General features: G+C 35.9%; 3 protein-coding genes across 6 annotated transcripts in view; 1 reads left to right on the forward strand and 2 right to left on the reverse strand.

Annotated features, from left to right (window-relative positions):
* Positions 1 to 164: 164 nt before the first annotated feature.
* On the forward strand, positions 165 to 8874 carry LOC106135649 (tetratricopeptide repeat protein 5). Its single transcript, XM_060950322.1, has 11 exons — positions 165 to 197; positions 308 to 398; positions 741 to 873; positions 1173 to 1396; positions 1880 to 2008; positions 2462 to 2632; positions 3588 to 3773; positions 4376 to 4554; positions 4893 to 5037; positions 5402 to 5578; positions 6918 to 8874. The coding sequence occupies exons 2-10, from the start codon at positions 330 to 332 to the stop codon at positions 5519 to 5521; spliced, it is 1356 nt and encodes a 451-aa protein (XP_060806305.1). The 5' UTR covers positions 165 to 197; positions 308 to 329; the 3' UTR covers positions 5522 to 5578; positions 6918 to 8874.
* LOC106135647 (torso-like protein) lies at positions 8012 to 12410 on the reverse strand. The gene is made up of 6 exons (XM_060950323.1): positions 12272 to 12410; positions 11214 to 11438; positions 10572 to 10728; positions 10002 to 10139; positions 9461 to 9589; positions 8012 to 8882 (listed from the first exon to the last, which is right to left on the reverse strand). The coding sequence occupies exons 1-6, from the start codon at positions 12376 to 12378 to the stop codon at positions 8622 to 8624; spliced, it is 1017 nt and encodes a 338-aa protein (XP_060806306.1). The 5' UTR covers positions 12379 to 12410; the 3' UTR covers positions 8012 to 8621.
* A 3810-nt stretch (positions 12411 to 16220) lies between these two features.
* Positions 16221 to 20340, reverse strand: part of LOC106141095 (torso-like protein) — a 37843-nt gene continuing 33723 nt past the window's right edge. Inside the window, exons 4-8 of one of the 4 annotated variants that reach the window (XM_060950374.1) lie at positions 20208 to 20330; positions 19850 to 20024; positions 18420 to 18554; positions 17768 to 17902; positions 16222 to 17399 (exon numbers count right to left, since the gene is read on the reverse strand). In XM_060950374.1, the coding sequence (XP_060806357.1) occupies positions 17139 to 17399; positions 17768 to 17902; positions 18420 to 18554; positions 19850 to 20024; positions 20208 to 20330 (829 nt within the window). In that variant the 3' untranslated portion in view covers positions 16222 to 17138. Of the gene's footprint in view, positions 17400 to 17767; positions 17903 to 18419; positions 18555 to 19849; positions 20025 to 20207; positions 20331 to 20340 lie in introns of all 4 variants that reach the window. The other 3 variants (XM_060950375.1, XM_060950377.1, XM_060950376.1) reach the window with 3 other exon arrangements.

The following is a 20340-nucleotide window of genomic DNA, read 5'->3' on the forward strand; positions in this document are numbered from 1 at the left end:
TAATAACTTAACCTTTTCTTTAAATCCCTTGATTTTGATTGACACCGTCGATGAAATATATATTTTTTTAACTTGATTCGAAGTTTGACACCCAACAAAGCTATCGATACTTTTTTTAACTTAACTATCGGTTGTGGACTCAAACATCAATCGATTGGCAACACCACACTAGTCTGTTTGTTTTTTTTTGTTCACAGGTTGGTTTGTTTTTATTTATTAAAATTAAATTTTTACAAATATTATAAATTATATGTTTTTTTCCCATTTTTTTATTATTCTATTAACTTAACTCATACAAGTTTTTCAGGCGTGGGGAAAAGTTCGTAAATATGTCTCGTGAAACAGAAGATGAAGCAGAGATTCTTGAAAATGTTTCGGAAGTTGTAAAAGGATTAGCAGTATGTAGCCCAGCTATCACCAAAACTTAATTTTTTCATCCAGTAATTTATCATTGCTTGGTGTTTTCTTTTCTTTCTTCCAGAAAATAACACAAATATAATGATTACGTATTGATAACCCAAATTTATTGCATATCCTCTAGGATTCCCCACATTTTCTGATTTAATGAAAGTTACACCTGCCTAGATTAGATAATCTTATGTACATTGCTTGTTATAAACATCTTGTCATATATTTTTTGTATATTATAAATGGTTAAGAAATCTCTATGAGTTGCTTTAACACAGAATTTTTAACAGAAAGCAAATCAACTTAACCAGTTTTTTTATTTATTTTTTCAGGTAGAACTAAAGGAACTATACGCCTTTAGAGATCTTTTTTTTGAAAATCATCCCTTGGAAATGGCACCAGAAAAGAACAAATGTGTTGATGAGAAGAAAAAAGTTCTTGTTGAGAAATTTGAGGCTATTGATGGTTGGTATTTACCTTTTTGTTGTTATTTTAAGATAATATGATGTTATGTCTCAACATTTCACTTGTATTAACACTAGCTGTGCCCGCGACTTCGTCCGCGTGGAATAGTTATTATGGGCATCATTGAAGCAAAAGAATAATTTTCCATTATTTTTTTGCTCCTTATAGTTGTAGCGTGATGTTATATAGGCTAAAGCCTTCCTCAATAAATGGTCTATTTGATGCAAAAAGAATATTTTGGTTTGTCAGTAGTAATGGCCCAAAAAGAGAAAAAAACAATAATGTTTCCATTATTACAGTGGACACTCAAATACCCTTTGATCTCCGAGCTGAATTCCTATATATGAAGGGTCGATGCTACAATATTAGCCCTGCATATGACCCAAGAGCGACCCAGTGCCTCAGCAAAGCCGTGAAGTTGAACCCGCACCTCGTAGACGCATGGAATGAGCTTGGAGAGTGTTACTGGAAGAATATGAATGTGAAAGAAGCTAAAGCCAGTTTTGAAGGAGCACTCAAGCATGTGTGTATAATTTTATACCTCTTGTATAAATTATAGATAATCTAGAAGAATCTCAATCGGCAGAATATGGCAAGAAAGTGATTGATGCTTTATATTGATTTGACAAAAGTTTATGCTTGCCTGTCCAAAGTTCTTTATTCAAATTACACAAATGTGCGAAAATGAAAACGTATAGATTATAAATGTTTTGAATTAATTAATTGTTTAATTTGATTTAATTATAATATTTATTTGATACAAATGTGTATGTGTTTATAAGAAATGATTCTACTAGTTGTTCTAGTTACTATGTGCTACCTTTAGTCACCTTCTGAAATAACAATTGTAAGAAAGTAAGGTCCCATTCTGCTTTGCTAAAAACTGCAGGCTAAAATTCAAAACATATATGATCTATACGTTTTCATTTTCGCATTTCGCGTCATATAAATATGTGTGTAACAATCCATGGAATATTTATAAAATGTTAATAATTATGGAACACAGGAACGAAACCGCCTATCTCTACGTTGTCTATCTATAATTTTGCGCCAAGAAAACGGAGACAAAAAACGCAGTGAAGCTACTCAAGCCATTCTGAAAAGTGTGGAGTTAGCCAAGGAGGCCGTTGCACAGGTATCATTTGACATATTTACCAATCAGAAGTACCTAGATTGTCTTCAGGCTCTTTAATGTACCTACCTAATTGTTGCAGAAATCAGCTTTCACAGATGCTGGCACACAAAAAATGTGTTTTTTAGTTATTAACTAGTTGTTGCCCGCGACTTCGTTCGCCGTGAAAGTGTACTTACTTGCTATCTCAATACATTAAAACTGATCCCTTGTGTTGTCCGCTTAGAGGGGTGGCGGGCAATTTTTGTGTAGGTACCCGTTGGATCAAAATACTATAATCTGACAAAACCGTATTCAAATCGGAGCTATGGTATTTGCGTGATGCTAGTACAAACATACAGAAATTATAAAAATAACATTTTTTACTTCTATTGTATTATTGTGTACTATAGATATAACAATTGCATAGAAAGCTCACATATACGTTGCAAGTCTCGTGATTTTTTGTGTCTTCAGGACATCAAAGACGGCGTATCCTGGTCGGTGTTGGGGAACGCCTACCTGTGTCAGTTCTTCCTGATAGCGCAGGACCCGGCCACTCTCAAGTTGTGTATGAGCGCCTACAAGCAAGCCTGGCTCGACCCCGTCGCTAAGGGGCAACCCGACTTGTATTATAATAAAGGAGTTGTAAGTACTTATATGAAAAATATTTAAAAATGGTTGTAACAGATGGTGAACTGAATTAATTACGAAACTCCTGTATTTCAGGACTTTGAGACCTTATTTAATTTTAATATATATGTATGTATATCACATTTTTATTTCTTACAGGGCAGTAGTGAATTCGAAAATATTCGAAAAGTCACATTAAGCTGGACAGACTCATGATGGAATTGAGATTTACCCATCGCCTAAAAGAGTATATATTGGCATTATAATTCATCATCCTCCTGGTCTTTGTTCCGCTTCTCTCTGCAAGCGAAAGGTGCCCAGGGTCTGACTATGAGTACGATCCAAAAATTATTAAGTCACTAACTAATACCTACAGTGATCGACTAATCACAAAGCTTAGATTGAAAGTACCTACTTCAGTATTTCCATTACATAAAAAAATGATTAATTAAGCATTGCGATGTGTTGCAATAGAATAGAATTGATCAAATTATGTTTTCTGTTTTTTTTATTTCATACAAAAAAAAAGCATATTGTTACTATGAAAATACAGAGCTTAAGTTAAACTAGCCCTTTTTACCAACGAGTACTTAAGTCACCCCTAACTAAGTATTACCTAAGCTAGACAACCACTCGACATATGTATACAGCTAGACCAAGCAATCAAGTTACTTAACTTATCATCAGATATTTTAACAATAAATGCCAAATAATATACAAAACTAGCGACCCGCCCCGGCTTCGCACGGGTGAAAAATTCGGAAAAAATTATACATAAAAACCTTCCTCTTGAATCACTCTACCTGTTAAAAAAACCGCATCAAAATCCGTTGCGTAATTTTAATGATTTAAGCATACAGACAAACAGACTAAAATAGCGACTTTGTTTTATACTATGTAGTGATTTGATACCTACACCTTGTGTGACAAATTAACATCTTTAATTAATAAAATTACGCATCTATTGCAGGCGTTGAAATATGAAGAGCATTACGCCGAGGCGTTGGAGAACTTCGAGTACGCGTGCCGATTAGACCCTCCATGGGAGACTCCGAAGCAAGAGCTGACCAGGTTAACACAGTACCTGGTCGCAGCCAATGACCTCGTCAAGACTAAGGGGAAGATCAAGACGAAGAAACTGACACAAATGGTGCAGGTAGAGTGCTTGTGTTTAAAGAAAGATTAAAAAATTGCGGCTCGGATAGACAAAGTCAGACATATGAGGTCTAAAATTAAGAAACTGCTCAAATTGCACTTGTTAATGAGAAATGATAGAAATTTAGATCTGTGATTGTTCAATAATAAGGAATTTCTTTCATGGGAGACATTATTTTCTTGAGCATTCTTATTTTAAGGAAGGAACAATTACTTATATTTTTATGTGTGTAAGGGTAAATAAGTCTGTTTCTAACTGTTCAAATATTAACTTCTGTGGTGACATAATTATCCCACAAATAAACAAAACGTAAATATAACCTCCGAAATAATCGGAGCTGCGGTTCCTCAGGCATAACACCAACGGCTATGATTCACAGGCAGAAGAGATGGACAAAGTTTTACCATTTATTCATTTACTGGAGTACGTACGCGGTAATTCCTCTTTTAGGTAAATCCACATTTGTAACCCCTGAATCAATTTAAGCAACTTACGAGTACATACCAATTGACTTCTCGACCCTGCGGTTTGGGCTGGGCGTTGATTTGTCAATCAGTGTCCTCTTTCATATATTCACGTTCTTCTAAATCTTGATTTTCCAGAGCATAGACAAGAAGATGCTCGGCGCGTACGCATCGGGTACATTCCACACGTTTGGCGCCCGTAAAGACGTATCATTGGACTACGCGCGTCTCGACCAGTTGCAAGATGGCGCCAACGAATGCAAAGTGATCTTGGGCAGGGTCGTCGGGTCCATACATAACGAGACTGCGGTGCCTTTGTAAGTCTTTTTTTTTCGGGTCAAATCGATAACTATGTGTTTGAAAAAAGTTGTTTTCAGTTTACCACCGTTTTTTTTATAAGAATTCCGTCTCCTTAAGCCGTACCATAAGCATGTATGCAATCAGTCAATCATATTTTACGTCAACCAATGTTGTGAAACCAAACGTTTTGACAATTATTAAGCAATATGAAGTATCGTTTAATGAATAAAAATTTTAATTTTTTTGAAGTGTGCTTGGTATTTGAAATATATATTAAATTTAAAATTATCCTGTATACCTAATTTGTTTTTTTTTATTGTCAATTTTTAAAATAACACAATCAATTTTGTTCCAGCACGTTCGCGATAGTGGACGAGAGCATGGAGTGCATGTGTGTGACCGTGTACAACTGGGCGGACGGCCGCGGCGCCATCATCGGCGACTGCGTGTGCGTCCCCGAGCCCAGGGTCACGCGGCACGCGCATGACTCCGCACTAGTTGTGAGCACTAGCAATATGTTCACTTAGCTTATCATGATTATTTGAACTAAGTGTATAAATTGTATTTTTATGTATCAACAAATTTCAAGTAAAAAATTATTCGTAATTAGTCCACCTTTAATTGACTCTTTATGTTATGTATGATATTATATCCATAGTTATTATCATAAAAATCACATCATCAAAAAAGCACGTTCCTCCCCAGGCACACGACCTTAAATCTGTGAACCTACTACTTTTAACTATATGAATGAATGAATGAACTATACTCTTACTCCTTTTTCCTTGCGACAATCAAACTTATCGTCATAGTTTTTTCCTATTCTAATTTATATCACCAGCAAAAATTCACTCTATTCCGCAGAAATACGACTTCAAATCCATCCGGCTGAACAACCCGATGCTGATGCTGGTGAACGGCAAGCGTGTGGGCCGCAACCAGTTCGCCAGCACCAAGGTCACCAGCACGTACGAGCTGCAATGACACGAGCTGTACCGGTGTCTCCAAGTGCCTTGTAGAGACACCGTCCTCAGGTGCTAGGTGAGCCGGTTCAAATCTCAGTAACTTGTGAGCGATGCTGGTGTAAAATGTTCAGTCTGGCTCGTATGAGAGTCAATGACACGAGCTGTACTGGTGTCTCCAAGTGCCTTGTAGAGACACCGTCCTCAGGTGCTAGGTGAGCCGGTTCAAATCTCAGTAACTTGTGAGCGATGCTGGTGTAAAATGTTTAGTCTGGCTCGTATGAGAGTCAATGACACGAGCTGTACCGGTGTCTCCAAGTGCCTTGCAGAGACACCGTCCTCAGGTGCTAGGTGAGCCGGTTCAAATCTCAGTAACTTGTGAGCGATGCTGGTGTAAAATGTTCAGTCTGGCTCGTATGAGAGGCAATGACACGAGCTGTACCGGTGTCTCCAAGTGCCTTGCAGAGACACCGTCCTCAGGTGCTAGGTGAGCCGGTTCAAATCTCAGTAACTTGTGAGCGATGCTGGTGTAAAATGTTCAGTCTGGCTCGTATGAGAGTCAATGACACGAGCTGTACCGGTGTCTCCAAGTGCCTTGCAGAGACACCGTCCTCAGGTGCTAGGTGAGCCGGTTCAAATCTCAGTAACTTGTGAGCGGTGCTGGTGTAAAATGTTCAGTCTGGCTCGTATGAGAGTCAATGACACGAGCTGTACCAGTGTCTCCAAGTGCCTTGTAGAGACACCGTCCTCAGGTGCTAGGTGAGCCGGTTCAAATCTCAGTAACTTGTGAGCGGTGCTGGTGTAAAATGTTCAGTCTGGCTCGTATGAGAGTCAATGACACGAGCTGTACCGGTGTCTCCAAGTGCCTTGCAGAGACACCGTCCTCAGGTGCTAGGTGAGCCGGTTCAAATCTCAGTAACTTGTGAGCAGTGCTGGTGTAAAATGTTCAGTCTGGCTCGTATGAGAGTCAATGACACGAGCTGTACCGGTGTCTCCAAGTGCCTTGCAGAGACACCGTCCTCAGGTGCTAGGTGAGCCGGTTCAAATCTCAGTAATTTGTGAGCAGTGCTGGTGTAAAATGTTCAGTTTGGCTCGTATGAGAGTCAATGACACGAGCTGTACCGGTGTCTCCAAGTGCCTTGTAGAGACACCGTCCTCAGGTGCTAGGTGAGCCGGTTCAAATCTCAGTAACCATTCAGAATTGTAAATAACATAAACCTTTTATAGAACCCCACTTGTATAGGTATGAAAAGGATATGGTTGTTCTAAAATCCGTCCAGGTTAAAGTCACTTAAAAAACAACTCACCCAAGTTTCTATAATGCGATAGTACTAGCCCGCCTAGTAAGTTCTGTGACTACTATAAACTAGTATCGTGCAAAGTTTAATTGAGCTCTTACCTAACTTTTAATTCTTCAGGTGCCCAGCAGAGACACGGTTATCAGGTGCTGAGTTGAGACTGTTCAAATCTCAAACCAACTTGTGAAGGACTGAAGAAAATAGCAAAAATGGCTGTCAGCAGTTTTGGACGATTAAAGGGCCTTAAAATTGTAAGTTATTGTGTCCATAAACGTAAAAAGAATTGGCGTTTAGTTTGTTGCAATTTTCATGTGGACATAGACTTGGTCGCGCCGCACGCTTGGCATTAGTCGCAGAGATCACTTTAGTCAAGGTCTAAGCAAGAGATTGCACAGAATTTATATATATTAAAATTAAAACGAACTCTGACTGATTGACTAACAAATCAACCCAATTGATTTGTTAGCCCTATTTTTTATTTCTGTTACCTATTTTTTCTTTAGAGAAATTACGCATGTAGGTACGTTTAGTTTTGTACTACTCGTAAGACAAGATCTCCCAAAATTCTCATGGGAACAGAAATAACGAGTCTTCGTATTCCGTTAGCGTGCTTTATTAAATAAAAAGATTGCGGTGTTGGCGGCGCGCATATATCTGCTTTCACGTTTTATGTGCATAAAATATGAGTAATATCTCTGCGCTAACGCAATATTCGTAGGAAAATAACTGTAACAAAGTAATTTCAGAAAGCCGACTAACTAGTCTTACAAAAATATTAATCAATCTTATGCTAATATTTAGATGTTAGAAATAATATGATGGAATAGAATGTGTTAGATTTTCTCAATCATCATTTATTCATGATTATTGGAATTCTTAATGATCGAGCTTCTAGATGTAAATTCTTTATTTATAATATGATTTCGTATTTATTCTTTAGAGGTTATCTCTATAAGCGATTTATTTTAAAATAACCTCAACCCAGTACTAAAAGTGAGTGAAATGTCTGTGATTTGAGAAAAAAGGAAGCTCAGTAGTTAGTATCCAAAAATACTTATATTATCCTTTTAGGCATGGCGGCCGCGGGAACGATTGAACACTAAGCGTTGTTTCGTTTCACGTTACAATAAAAAGCAAATTTTTAACTATTGAGCTTTAAAGTTAGATATCACTTAATGATACTTGCTTACAACCGAAACTGATTTTCAATACCCGCCCTTAAAGTATTTGCACTTAATTTTTATGTATAAAAAATTTGATAGGTTTGTGTTTGGTCTAAAGTTAAATATCAATTAGAAGCATGTGTTTAATTTTATAGGATCTGAATGTACTTTTGTATTGTAGTTTTAGAAAATATTAGAATAAATAACTATTACCCACATTTGAATACAGCATATTTAAAACATAATTTGAAAACAAAATGAGATATTTTAAAAAAACAACTAAAAGGTTGAACTTGTTTGTAAATACAAAATTAAGTAAACGTCGAATAAAATTTGTAATTTTAAATAATGAATAAACTAATGTACTAAGTTCTTTCTTTTATTAAAAAGATTTTTTTTTTCCGAGAAATAGTTATCTATGAATAGGTACATGGTATTGCTATATGGCATATTTACGTAAATATGCCATATAATAAGCAATTTTCCTTTCTTCATTGTCATTTTTTTCTGAATCTGCTCTCTTGTTTCGTTCGCTTTTGTGATGTTGATAATGTATCTATATGATATGTTATTATTTCTCTCAAAGGTACAGATATATAGGTATAAACAGATAAAGACAAAATATTTTAAAGTATCAATTTCTTTAAATAAAAACATATAACTACGCGTTCACCTCCCATAACTGCAAATCGTTTTCAACTATCTCTGCATACAATTCCCCTTTGCGTCTGTCCTTGAAGAGCGGCCTTAGAGTCTTCAAGCCCAGGCCTAGTAAAGCGCCGTTGTCCAGCAAATGGTTAAGTTTGTAAGCCAACATAGGGCTGTAATGGAGCCTTAGGAGACTAGGTCTGGAGTATAAGTACTGGCTGTCGCGTAGGTTGTGACGAGCCCACGCTTCTACAGTTTTGTTGCCGCTCGCTATCTGAAAAAAGGTTTCGCTTGTATTCAATATAAAGCTCGGTTTTGGCGTTGGTCGAATAAGGTTTAAATAGGTACATTTAGAGAATGTAACTGTTGGTCAGTAAAAAAATTTATTTGAAATTCATGAAATGCTAATTTAGTATTGTCTTTAAGCCAATCGATAGCTGTAAAAACAAATTCCTGACATTTGTGATATGACCAAATTGTATCGGACTTGCGTGTGGTTTTTACGAAGCTTAGTTTGGAAGCTCCACGATTTAGATTTAAGAGATCTATATTTGTAAATTGACGTCCGATGAAAATGCTGCAGTGTAGTTTGTTCCGCCGCTTCTTCTACACATACGCTTTGGAAGCGGTAGTAGTTATAATTAGATTTAAGTTATGTGACGTCAATAAGTGATACCTTGTATCCAATTTTGAAAATAAATCTACTCTATTCTATTCTATTCTTGATCTATCTGACTGACTGACTATCTCAACCAATCAGGAACGAAGACAGAGGGAGATTCTAGAACATAAGACATGCATTATTGAAGTTCATTAATAGCCAAACAGGATAAGAAACAAAACCGTACTCACCCGTATATCCCCAATTTGCGTGAGGAAGTAGGATGAGAAATAAAATCGCAGGTTACTGGATCCAGACTGCAGCCCGTTGCGGATTTTCGCTTTGAACGCGTTGTACCAAGGCCGTTTGTATTTGAACACCTGGGGACGAGCAGATAGCAGTTATCAGTAGGCACAGAAACCCACACGTACATATGTCAATTTGTGTGTTTATAGAATTTGTATGCGAGGCAAGATGTGAATATCTCGCAATTGTCTCATGCTCGCGGGTAGTGGAAACGTGGGTATTTCCTTTAATAAACGTTTTAGTTTGAATGGGATCACTCCATGTCTTTCCCGTGGATGTCGTAAAGCGACTAAGGGGTGTGCTTATAAACTTGTGATTCTTCATTTAGGCGATGGGCTAGCAACCTGTCACTATTTGAATCTCAATTTTATCTTTAAGCCAAACAGCTGAACATGGTCTTTCAATTTTTAAAGGCTCTGTCTACCCCGCGAGGGATATAGACGTGACTATGTATGTATGTTAGTTTGATTAATTACAGGTACTAACCTGATAAATAAAATTGCCCGTTACATACGAATCAATGTAATGGGTGCCGTAACTCTTCATGAACCTCCGCACTTCGCTAGGGTCACTCACGTTCAGATTTTCTGTGGCTCTCTTCACGTAATCTTTTACTGCGACATCCTGTAAGTAAGTGGGTTAGGAGTCATGGAGATTGTCTTAAAATTTACCGGAAAAAGTCCAGTATAAATACACTTGACACGACCAGAGACCCAGCAAAATACAAACTGTTTAGACAATTAACAAAACGCAAATCATAAATAACCGGTTAAAAATCACAGTACATACGCAAACTTCAAGCAGTGAATTTGCATACATACATAAAATCACGCCTCTTTCCCGGAGGGGTAGGCAGAGACTACCTCTTTCCACTTGCCACGATCTCTGCATACTTCCTTCGCTTCGCTCTTCATGCAAGCTCGGCGGTTTCGGGTACTTTTGACCTGACCCTTTACCAGTGAATTTTGATATTGAATATCTATGCTTTAATTGCTTCACAGTTATGTTTCATAATAAGATATTATTGGACTCATAATTTCTATTAATAAAACCTACTTGCAAATTGCCTAGCTTCACAGACTTGTGTTTCTTGGTGAGCCGCACGAGGACGTAGCAACAGTTGTCTGGCTTTCCGTCATAGATGATGCCCAGGGTCCGCATGATCTCGTCCAGGATCCAGTCGCCCATGAACGCCTTCCAGGGACGGTCTGTTCTGTGGGTTAAATTAGTTTTCTATCTAAACTAAGTATGTAACTTATATAATATATAATTCTTATGAAATATTTGGCAATTCATCATTCATTTCATTCAATCTACTATGTATGTAGATGCGATAACGCCATTTTTTAAAGTGAATTCATACATACACAAAATCTCGCCTCTTTCTCGGGGGACTAGGCAGATCCATCATCCACATTCATAACTTTCTTCATGCACGCTCTTCTGTTTATGGTATAACAGCACTGTGCCAAATCTCGTGTGCCTGAACTAACTTAGAAATTTGGAAAAATCTTTTGACAGCGGTTACCTACACGTCAAAAGGAACGCAAGAAATTATTCCACTTCACTTTTTTCGCGAAGCTGCTTCGACAACAGCGTTTTTTGCGTGTTTTGCATTCAGTCACTCAAACAGGCTCTCACCCTAATTCTTAGCGTAAACTAAGGATTTTTTTAGTCTATGAAAAGAAAATTACGTACCCTTCAATCACGAAGTTACTAAAATACTTCTCCAGTAGTTCTTCAAAGTTCTCGCACAACATGATATCCATGTTAGCTGACAGGGTCTCCCACCCGTTCTCAGTGCTCGTGGCGTTTGCAAACACCCTTATATTTTTCTCACTGAAAGGTACTATCGGTTCCTCTTTCTCTTCTTCGTCGTAGTCGGCTGAGACCACTTGTGTGACTTGTGATAGATCTCCATAGCTGCAATTTCATATTCGTACTTAGTAGGTATAGTTTACTAGATGCAATATGGGTAAGGTTCCCCTACAGATGATGCATAGGTCAGACAGAAGCCGATCCGTGTAAAAACCTGACTTGAGTTCCAAATCAATGATCACGGTAAAAAGGCGCACCCCTGGCTCCTCGCAGGAGAGGTGAGGTTGTAATCAGGACTTACGCCAGGAGGACCTAGAATAGTAGTAACGCCCTAATCAAATGGAGTGTTTTATTTGTGTGCCACCATGTAGCTGGAGTGCAGAAAGATAAGCGTTCTTACACGACTTTTAAAAGAAGAGAGTTCTCAACTCTTAGCTTTCTGAACTGTTTATGCTTTATTAGCACCTACTCTTACGTGTTTTGGTTACTTATAGATTATTTGGTGGTGTGGGTCCTATTCGTTCTGGGTCTTGTATTCCTATTAAATACGATATTTTAATTAAAATAAAAATTATTATAAAATTGAACCAGTTTGTTTTTTATTGTTTTCTTAATGAAATTACGTAGCCATCTACGTAATTTCAATGAATCTTAAAAATCTTCAGGTACAGTACCTATTCTTTTGTCTACAACATAACATCAGAGACGTCGACAGCCACAAATACCTAGTATATTTGCAATGTCAAAATAAACTTTTTAAATAGTAAAGAAGTCCCTAAATGCAAGTGCATGTGGGGTGCCCCCACATGCACCCAAGCTCCAAGATAAAATTACTATATTTTTAGCATAAATCAAATGAACTAAATTATAATTATAACCAAGCCACTATCATGAATAATATTGACATCCAATGACAGCCAATAAATAATTTAACATACTTCGCAAATACATCGATAGCGTTGCCAATGTTCAATCCAAATCCCAGGTCACTTTTCTCGCTCACACACACGTTAAAAAGAAACAAAAGAACGAGACAGAACAACATTTTGCACAATTTAATCCGCTGTAAATGAATGGCGCGCGTGAACTGAGATTTTTTCTCATTTTGCTAATAAATGTTGTAAGTAAACATCTTCTGAACTTGACCTAACAGATTAGTTTCTGAGCACTTATCAAAATATGTGAACTATGCGCTGCAACAGACTTTGCCGGCGCGATTTTCTATCAAACTCTTCTAGGAATATAAAGCGTTATGATAAAATAATAAATACCATACTGTATCATTTGACATTATTTCAGTATTAAGTAAGTAGTAATTACAAAGAAAAACATGGAGTAATAAAAAATGTTTTACATTTTACAACTTGGGCGGCTAAGAAAAGGTCGTGAAAAGATGTTATAGTGAGAAAATCGCGAGAAACAAAAATCCTGCCCTAGAAAAATTAGGTTTTTGGGTGTCATTATGAGTTTATAGTGATATTTTACTAACAGACATCATAGAATTTTCGGTTCATTTACTTAACTACTATACTCTTGTTAAAAATAGTTTCGATTTATCATACCTTCTTGGTCTTTTTTTATCAAGAATTCAATTTACTTGATCAATAGTATACTTATATTCATAATTAAAAGAATTGAGTCTAATGGGTCATTTATCAAGGTCTAATAGATCCGATTATTTTTTATAACATTTGCTTACGTATTTCTCGATCGGAAAATTATCACATTAATTAGTCAATCTCCGTACATGAGTTTTTTGATCGTAAGTAGATAGTGCCGTGTGGTTCCAGGCAACGATACAAAAAATAATAGGCCCACTCCATCTCTTTCCCATGGATATCGTAAAAGGCGACTAAGGGATAGGCTAACAAGCTTAGGATTATTTTTTTTAGGCGATGGGCTAGCAACCTGTCACTATTTGAATCTCAATTCTATCATTAAGCCAAATTGCTGAACGTAGCCATTCAGTCTTTTCAAGACTATAGAAGATTTTTTAAAGTACTTAGATTTACAGGCAAAGCGTTCTTAATAAAAATTAACATTTTTGATGTGTCTAACAAGACCCAAGGTCCCATCATGTCCAGCGATAACCCCGACCCATCTTGATTGAATCTTTTACGACTAAACGATACTTTAAATTATCACTACACTAGGTTACCACGTACCAGGTATACCACGGCGTCACACGCTTTGCTGTCATTTCAGTAGACGGCTGTCCTTTTTGTAATGTTACTCTTGGAAGGTTGATCCTAAATGAGGAAGTTTAGATTCCACTTTTTGGTGTGTAATTGTGTATGGTCTCTTCCTCAATGCAGACAGTCACCACCACACGACTCTACTCATATTAAAGAATCTTTCGTCTTATAATTTAAGCATCGTCTAAATTTATAGAATCCTTGAGGTTTCCAGCATCAATTGAAGAAAGAATAGGACCACTCCAACTCTTTCCCATGTAGTAAAAAGCGACTAAGTGATAGGCTTATAAACTTGGGATTCTTCTTTTAGGCGATGGGCTTATAACCTGTCACTATTTGAATCTAAATTCTATCATTTAGCCAAGCAGCTGAACGTGAATAGTCTTTTCAAGACTATTGGCTCTGTCTAACCCGCAAGATGTATAGAGATTATATGTATGTATGAATCTAAATTTATTTAGGTAAAGATTTTGGTCTTGTGACCATTAGCTGTGTCTACCCCGTATGTTAGTGTTGTGTGTTATCTTTCCATCGAGCACCTCAATTCTTAAGCTCCATTCTTGTCTACATTTTAGATTTTTATGTAACACGCGAGTGTTGACAAAGTTACCGCATATCACACCGGATATCCTTCGTTGCATAAACATTACACCGATTATACCGCGCTGCGTGAATTAGACTTGTAACCCACTTCAGAAAAGGAGGTTTTTGACTGTATTTTTTAACATGACAAGTTTCTAACAAAACGTATTTTAAGCGCCAGTCTTAATTAAGAATGAGTTTGCGGAGAACCATTAAGTACCAATTTCTTATGCCTTATTTCTGTTTTATGAATGTGTGTGTGTATTAACTTTTTTTTAAGTCAAAAATCTCCATTAATTTTTTAAGATGCATTTTTTCTTCAATAGTGAAAACCGAAACATCTTCGTCAGGAAGAAAGTTGAATGACACGCTATCAACACACGGTTTGTTTTAAGATAAAGCTAAAGATGCAGGCAATGACCGCGTTTTGCGAGATAACAGAGATTAGGAATTTTGATTTTACCTAATGAATTAAGAATTCTACTGCCATTCGTCGTCAAGTATCTAATGATTTGTTATGCTGATCGTGGCCTTTAGTCTTTGTCGGCCCCGTCTACCCCGAAAGGGATATATAATTTATGTATGTTTCTAGAAATTCACACCAATACCTAATAACGAGAAAAGATTTTTCACGAAATTCTTTGGGAGTATCGTAGGCTCCGTTTTTCTGAAATTACTTACGGGGGCGAAGCCTCGGGCAAAATCTAGTCTATCATATAATGTTGATTATTTACTCCATTTAAATTCGTGGTTGTAGAGCCGTCTCGTCCTTAGGATACCTTCTCAATAGTCTTAACTAAATGACTAAAAACTGAAAATAAATTTGTCTCTTCACGTGTTATCTACTGAACCAATCTTCTTGAAATTTGCGCAAATATAATTAAGTAAGTACCTTTCATCTCAAGAGAAACTATTACTCCCGTGGGATTTGCGAAAAACCTGTATGTTCTTTAGTAGGCTCAAAATTTGCGAAGGCGAAGCTGCAGGTAAAACCTAGTATGTATATATTGCATGTTTTTTTACCTTCTGGCGTCGGTCTCGGTAACACCCTCACTCTGGAGAGGATCCCGTGTGACCCTGACCATGATCCTAGATTGGGTGAGTCAGGTTTTTGCATGGACTGACTCCCATCTGTTCTCTGCTACTGCAGGGGAAACCAACTCATATTGGATATTGCATCTTTCTCTGAGGTAAATAATTTATCAACACCCTACCTCAATGTATCAAATGGCAATCAAACCAGAAGGCTACCTCAATTATTTAAATATAGATGTTTCATAAAATTCAATTTAATTTAATATAAATAATATAATATAAATATATATGAATTGAATATATTATAATATAAATATATATGAATATAGAATAAACCATTAGCGTTTTCAAAATAAGTAAAACATTAGCCAACTATTTTGATTTGTATCAAATTGCAAAGAAACTAGAAAGCCAAATAAATATTTCAAACATATGTGACATAATAAACCAAATATATATATATATATATTAAAAGATTAAACAAATAAAATTAATAAAAAAAAACAAAACACCCTACCTCATTGGTGCCCATTTCCACAACAATTTTGAGGTATCACTGCATAACTGCAACCCGCAGGTGCGACACCGCAGTAAGAAAGCTGCTAGAATAACATTCCTCTATTTTTTGTATAATAGATTTGAGTGCCCCTGACCGCAATCTGCTTGGTGGTAAGATGAGGCCTAAGGCAAGGCAAGGCAGGCAAGTTCAAATAAGCCTATCCACCCTTGCCTTAAATATAAATTCAATTACTGACGAATGACAAAAGTGAGCAATCGCGAACGGATCGTATTTTGCGTGTTGGTCTTTCATCTTGTTCTGTTGTATCCTGCTTCTATGCTTCGTGGCTTGGTGGTTTCGTTTTGATATTTTATTTTTCTGGTATGAAATGACTTCTATTTTATCAGCTAGACTAGCTTTTCTTTGACGAAAGCCAGGATCTTCGGTCTGTCCCTGTTTAAGTTATTATACGTATGTAGTTGAAGTGTAGCTTTATGTAATCTGTGGATAAGTTAGGATTTTCACAAATAAATAAAAATTTGGGTACATAAGTGATGAATCATATTTTTTTATTTAATCATTATTGTTCTTAACAAATTATGTTTTGAAAAATATTTACATCAGTTAGTTTACTATAAATTAAGTAAAACTAATGTAAATGCAATCTTATACCTTGATCCCACGATTTGTAAATTTTATTGAAATACTAATATTGCACATTTTTCAAAAATATAATTATATTATTCAGGACCTATTATACATTATAATAAACAGTAAATATACTTTCGTGAAATCATCACTCTTTCAATTAAATAAGTTGGGATCAAAATAAGCTATCCTTAATATTATTATAAAAATACCTGCCAAATGTTTAAGGCACTAACCATTGGATTTGATATTTACAAAAATAAATTCAAATATTTCTAAATAAGTAGTAGTTCACTGTTAGTTTTTATGCTACATATTGCAGGCTTTTTCTTGACAAAAAAACTGGTTTTACAGCTTTACTTCATTGTGTATTGTCATAAATTAGGTATTCGCAAATACAGTTACATACATATATTGTTTTAAAAATTAAAACTATTTTTACATGACGAAAAATAGATTTGAATTACATATTATAAAATAGTAATGTATAAAATAAATATATTATCAATTCCTTAAAATTTCGGAAGACATTATTTATGTAGAGGTATATTTACCTAAAATTCAGAATCAGGCGTCGCAGTTGCATTTGATTCATTTAAAAATAATTATCACAACAGCTATATTAAGACTAATTTGTATTCGAAAATGCTGTACCTATACTACCTCTATGCGGTCTCGTAAATTGTTATAAATTATGATGCCTGGAAGTCATGTAGTTAGGTAAATGACGAGTTGAAAACTTAATGGTTTGAGTTCAAACAGTTAAAAATAATAATTTGTTATAATGGCAATGCATCTCAGCCCACAGCATTTTCGAAATTGGAATAACCTAAACATGCACCACAATCACATGTTGCTTTCCCACAATTTTAAATAATTATCTATGACTTCTTCGAACCACTTCTTTTTTTTCACGTCCTTGAACGCAGGCGATAATGTCTTTAATTCTAATTGTAATAAGGCTTCGTTTCCTAATAACGTGTCGAGATTCCGCAGTAAGGCTGGTTCTCCATGCAGTTTCAGAAGGCTGGGATATGAGAATATGTAGTAGTGGACGCGCAGTCGCTTCATCGCCCAACTTTCTACAGTTTTGTTACCACTGGCCACCTAGAAAATAGCCCGTGGTTAGTTTTTAAATCACATCAAATAAGATTTGTAATGTTCTTTTGATGTTGATATGAAATAATTATCTATTTATTTTAAACTGCTCATAAACATTTTGAAGTTAAAAACAGACAAAATTTCTATCGTTGGAAACCTGTCAAACTCAAGAAAAAATATACAAAAATGCACAATTCATAAAACTTTTCAGATAAACTGTAGTTAAAGCTGATATCACTCGTAGTTTGATGACAAATATTTAAGTAATTGAGGTTGAAATAAGTAATGAAATTAATGGATGTGAGGTAATGAAGAAATAATGAATGATCAATCTAATAATACCCACCTATTTCCATATTTATAAAATATTTTACCTTAATTTGACCGATATGCTTAGCATGCCAAGGTGAGAAATATCCCTCCAACTCCTTGGCTGTTATATCAGCAACACCTTTGCTTTTTAACCTCTCTTTGATCATAGAGTATGCAGTTCTAGAGAACACAAACACCTGGAGTGAGAGCAAAGACAATAATACACTTTTCTAAAAAAATATTTCTTATACTCTCGTATCCCCAAGTTTTCAAATAAGCTGGAGATCAACGTTGGATTAACAAAACGTCTTTACTAATTCAAAAATTAGGTACAATATTGTCATAATTATTTCTACTGGGCTATTAACTTTTTGTTTAAAACAAATTAACCTTCATTATTTAGACTTTTTTCACTAACAATATCTATGTATGTTACCCCATTATAAAATTTTCGATTCTCAAATGAAATGGATGTGCCAATGAAATGATAGAAAAAGTTAACACACAAACGATTAGGAAAGATGTTTTTTGATGGTGATTAAACATATTGCCTGGTTCTATACGATTCAAAATGTATTAATGTTTCAACGAATTGATGATCCTTTTCATAACAAACAGAACATTCATAAAAAAGACGTGATATGAAATGGTATGAATGAATTTGGAAGAAGGAATAATGATGATTTTGTTTTAGAATCAGGCATAAAATCCAACCTTGATCGTGCCGATGTGTTCTGCGTAAAACGGAGAGAAAAAGTTATTAATTTCACTTGGAGGCAGCTCCGTGACGCCCCCTGACTTCACTCGTTCTTTAATCTTCGCGTAAACCCCCCGGGAGAATACGAAAACCTGGGGATTTTATGTACTTATATATTTTCTATAAAAAAGTTAAGACATTTCCATATTGAAATATGGAATACTATACACTCTTAAGTTGGCATGAATTAAAACTAAGTGTGCAGGGTATAAACTTAAAAACAAAACAAAAATAAGAATCATCAAAATCAGTTAAGCCTGTATGTACTTAGATACAAACAAAAAGAAAAACTATAAAATATCATTAAGTTGTATCAATAAGCATCTATAAAGAGTCCAAAATAATAAACCGCATTTTAAATTTGACTTACATAGTTTACAACTAACATAATTTGGGCTTGTATGTATGTATGTAGAGACTGTTAACAATTTCATTTAATTCCATTATATTCAGGAAATGTTACAGATATCATATATATTATATATATGTATTAGCTTTTACTCGCTGCTTCATTTCTATTGGTATTTTATTAAATACCATATAAGCGAATCGTGTAGCAACAACAAACTTCTTATAAAGTCTCGGAATTATGGAAAAATGTTTTCAAAACGTCCGCTTTGCGCTTGTTTTACGCCGTATACAGTGTCACGTTACTATCGAGAGTTGCATCGTGAGGTTCAACGTAATTGTTACAAACAATTACGTTAATTTTAAGGGAAAATAAAGTTTTAAACAATTTAGGTGAATATGGAAAACAAAAGTTATGTATTTGACAACAAACCGTAGCCACGTCGGCAATATTTATGATATGCTTTAAATTGGATCTTAATTCCGTTCTTAAAATTCAAGGAAAGAAAGCCTTGAGCAAATGCTAATATTTTTTCAACTACGAACATTGAATATTTTAAAATACCTTCCCACTCCCAATGTTTTGGTGGTTAAAAAAATGGTGATACATTACGTACATATATTGTAAACCAGTAATATTACATTTCATTTGCACATTCAGTGGTCGAACATAAATATAGTTAAATAAAGAGAAAAAAGAAAGGAGTCATGGGTTTGCCTATGACCATGGATCCTAGATCAGGTGAATCAGGTTTTTACACGACCATCCAAACCCATCACAACCTTTACAGGTAAAGCTAACCCGTAATAGAGCGATAATGGTTAAACAACCATTTGCCTGAATGTGTAGGTATCCTAAAGATGTTTTCCCTCACCGTAAGAGCATCAGTTTGTATTCAAACTAATGTAGGTATTTCGAAAATTGTCATCGATCCATGGCCGAGCTGGGATTCGAACCTGTGCATTTATGCGTATCACGCATTTTAACCGGGCACCTAAAAAAACTTAATAACTTAAGAAAGTGAAAAAAGAATCTCACCTGATAAAGCGAGTTACCCGTAACATAGGACGCAATGTAGTGCGATCCGTACTTCCTTATGAAATCCGCAATGGATACTGTGTCGCCTATGGTGGACTCCCGAATGGCGTCATAAACCACGTCTTCGACTACAATATTGTTTGGCAAGTCCTTCAGCTTGGCTGTTTCGCGGAACCTGGAAAAGAATGAAAAATTAAATTAATAACAGCAATTGGACAGTGGAGCTTTGGAGAGATAAAATAGTTGATGTTTAGAAAACTTTTAAGTATTTCTGTTAATTCCAACAAGAGGGATCCCCAAGCAATACATTCATAACATATTTTCAACATAATTTTAAATGGTGTCTGTAAAAGGCTACCTTGAGACCCTGACGAGAACGTAGCAGTGATCTCCGTTGATGAAGGAAGAGTTGATGCCGAGGTTCCTCGCCATGATATCGGTGGGCCAGCCCGCCGTGAACGCTCGCCATGGCCGCTCTAATCTGCAATCAT

This window comes from Amyelois transitella, chromosome 21 (genome assembly GCF_032362555.1).
Source record: "Amyelois transitella isolate CPQ chromosome 21, ilAmyTran1.1, whole genome shotgun sequence".
Lineage (NCBI taxonomy): Eukaryota > Metazoa > Arthropoda > Insecta > Lepidoptera > Pyralidae > Amyelois > Amyelois transitella.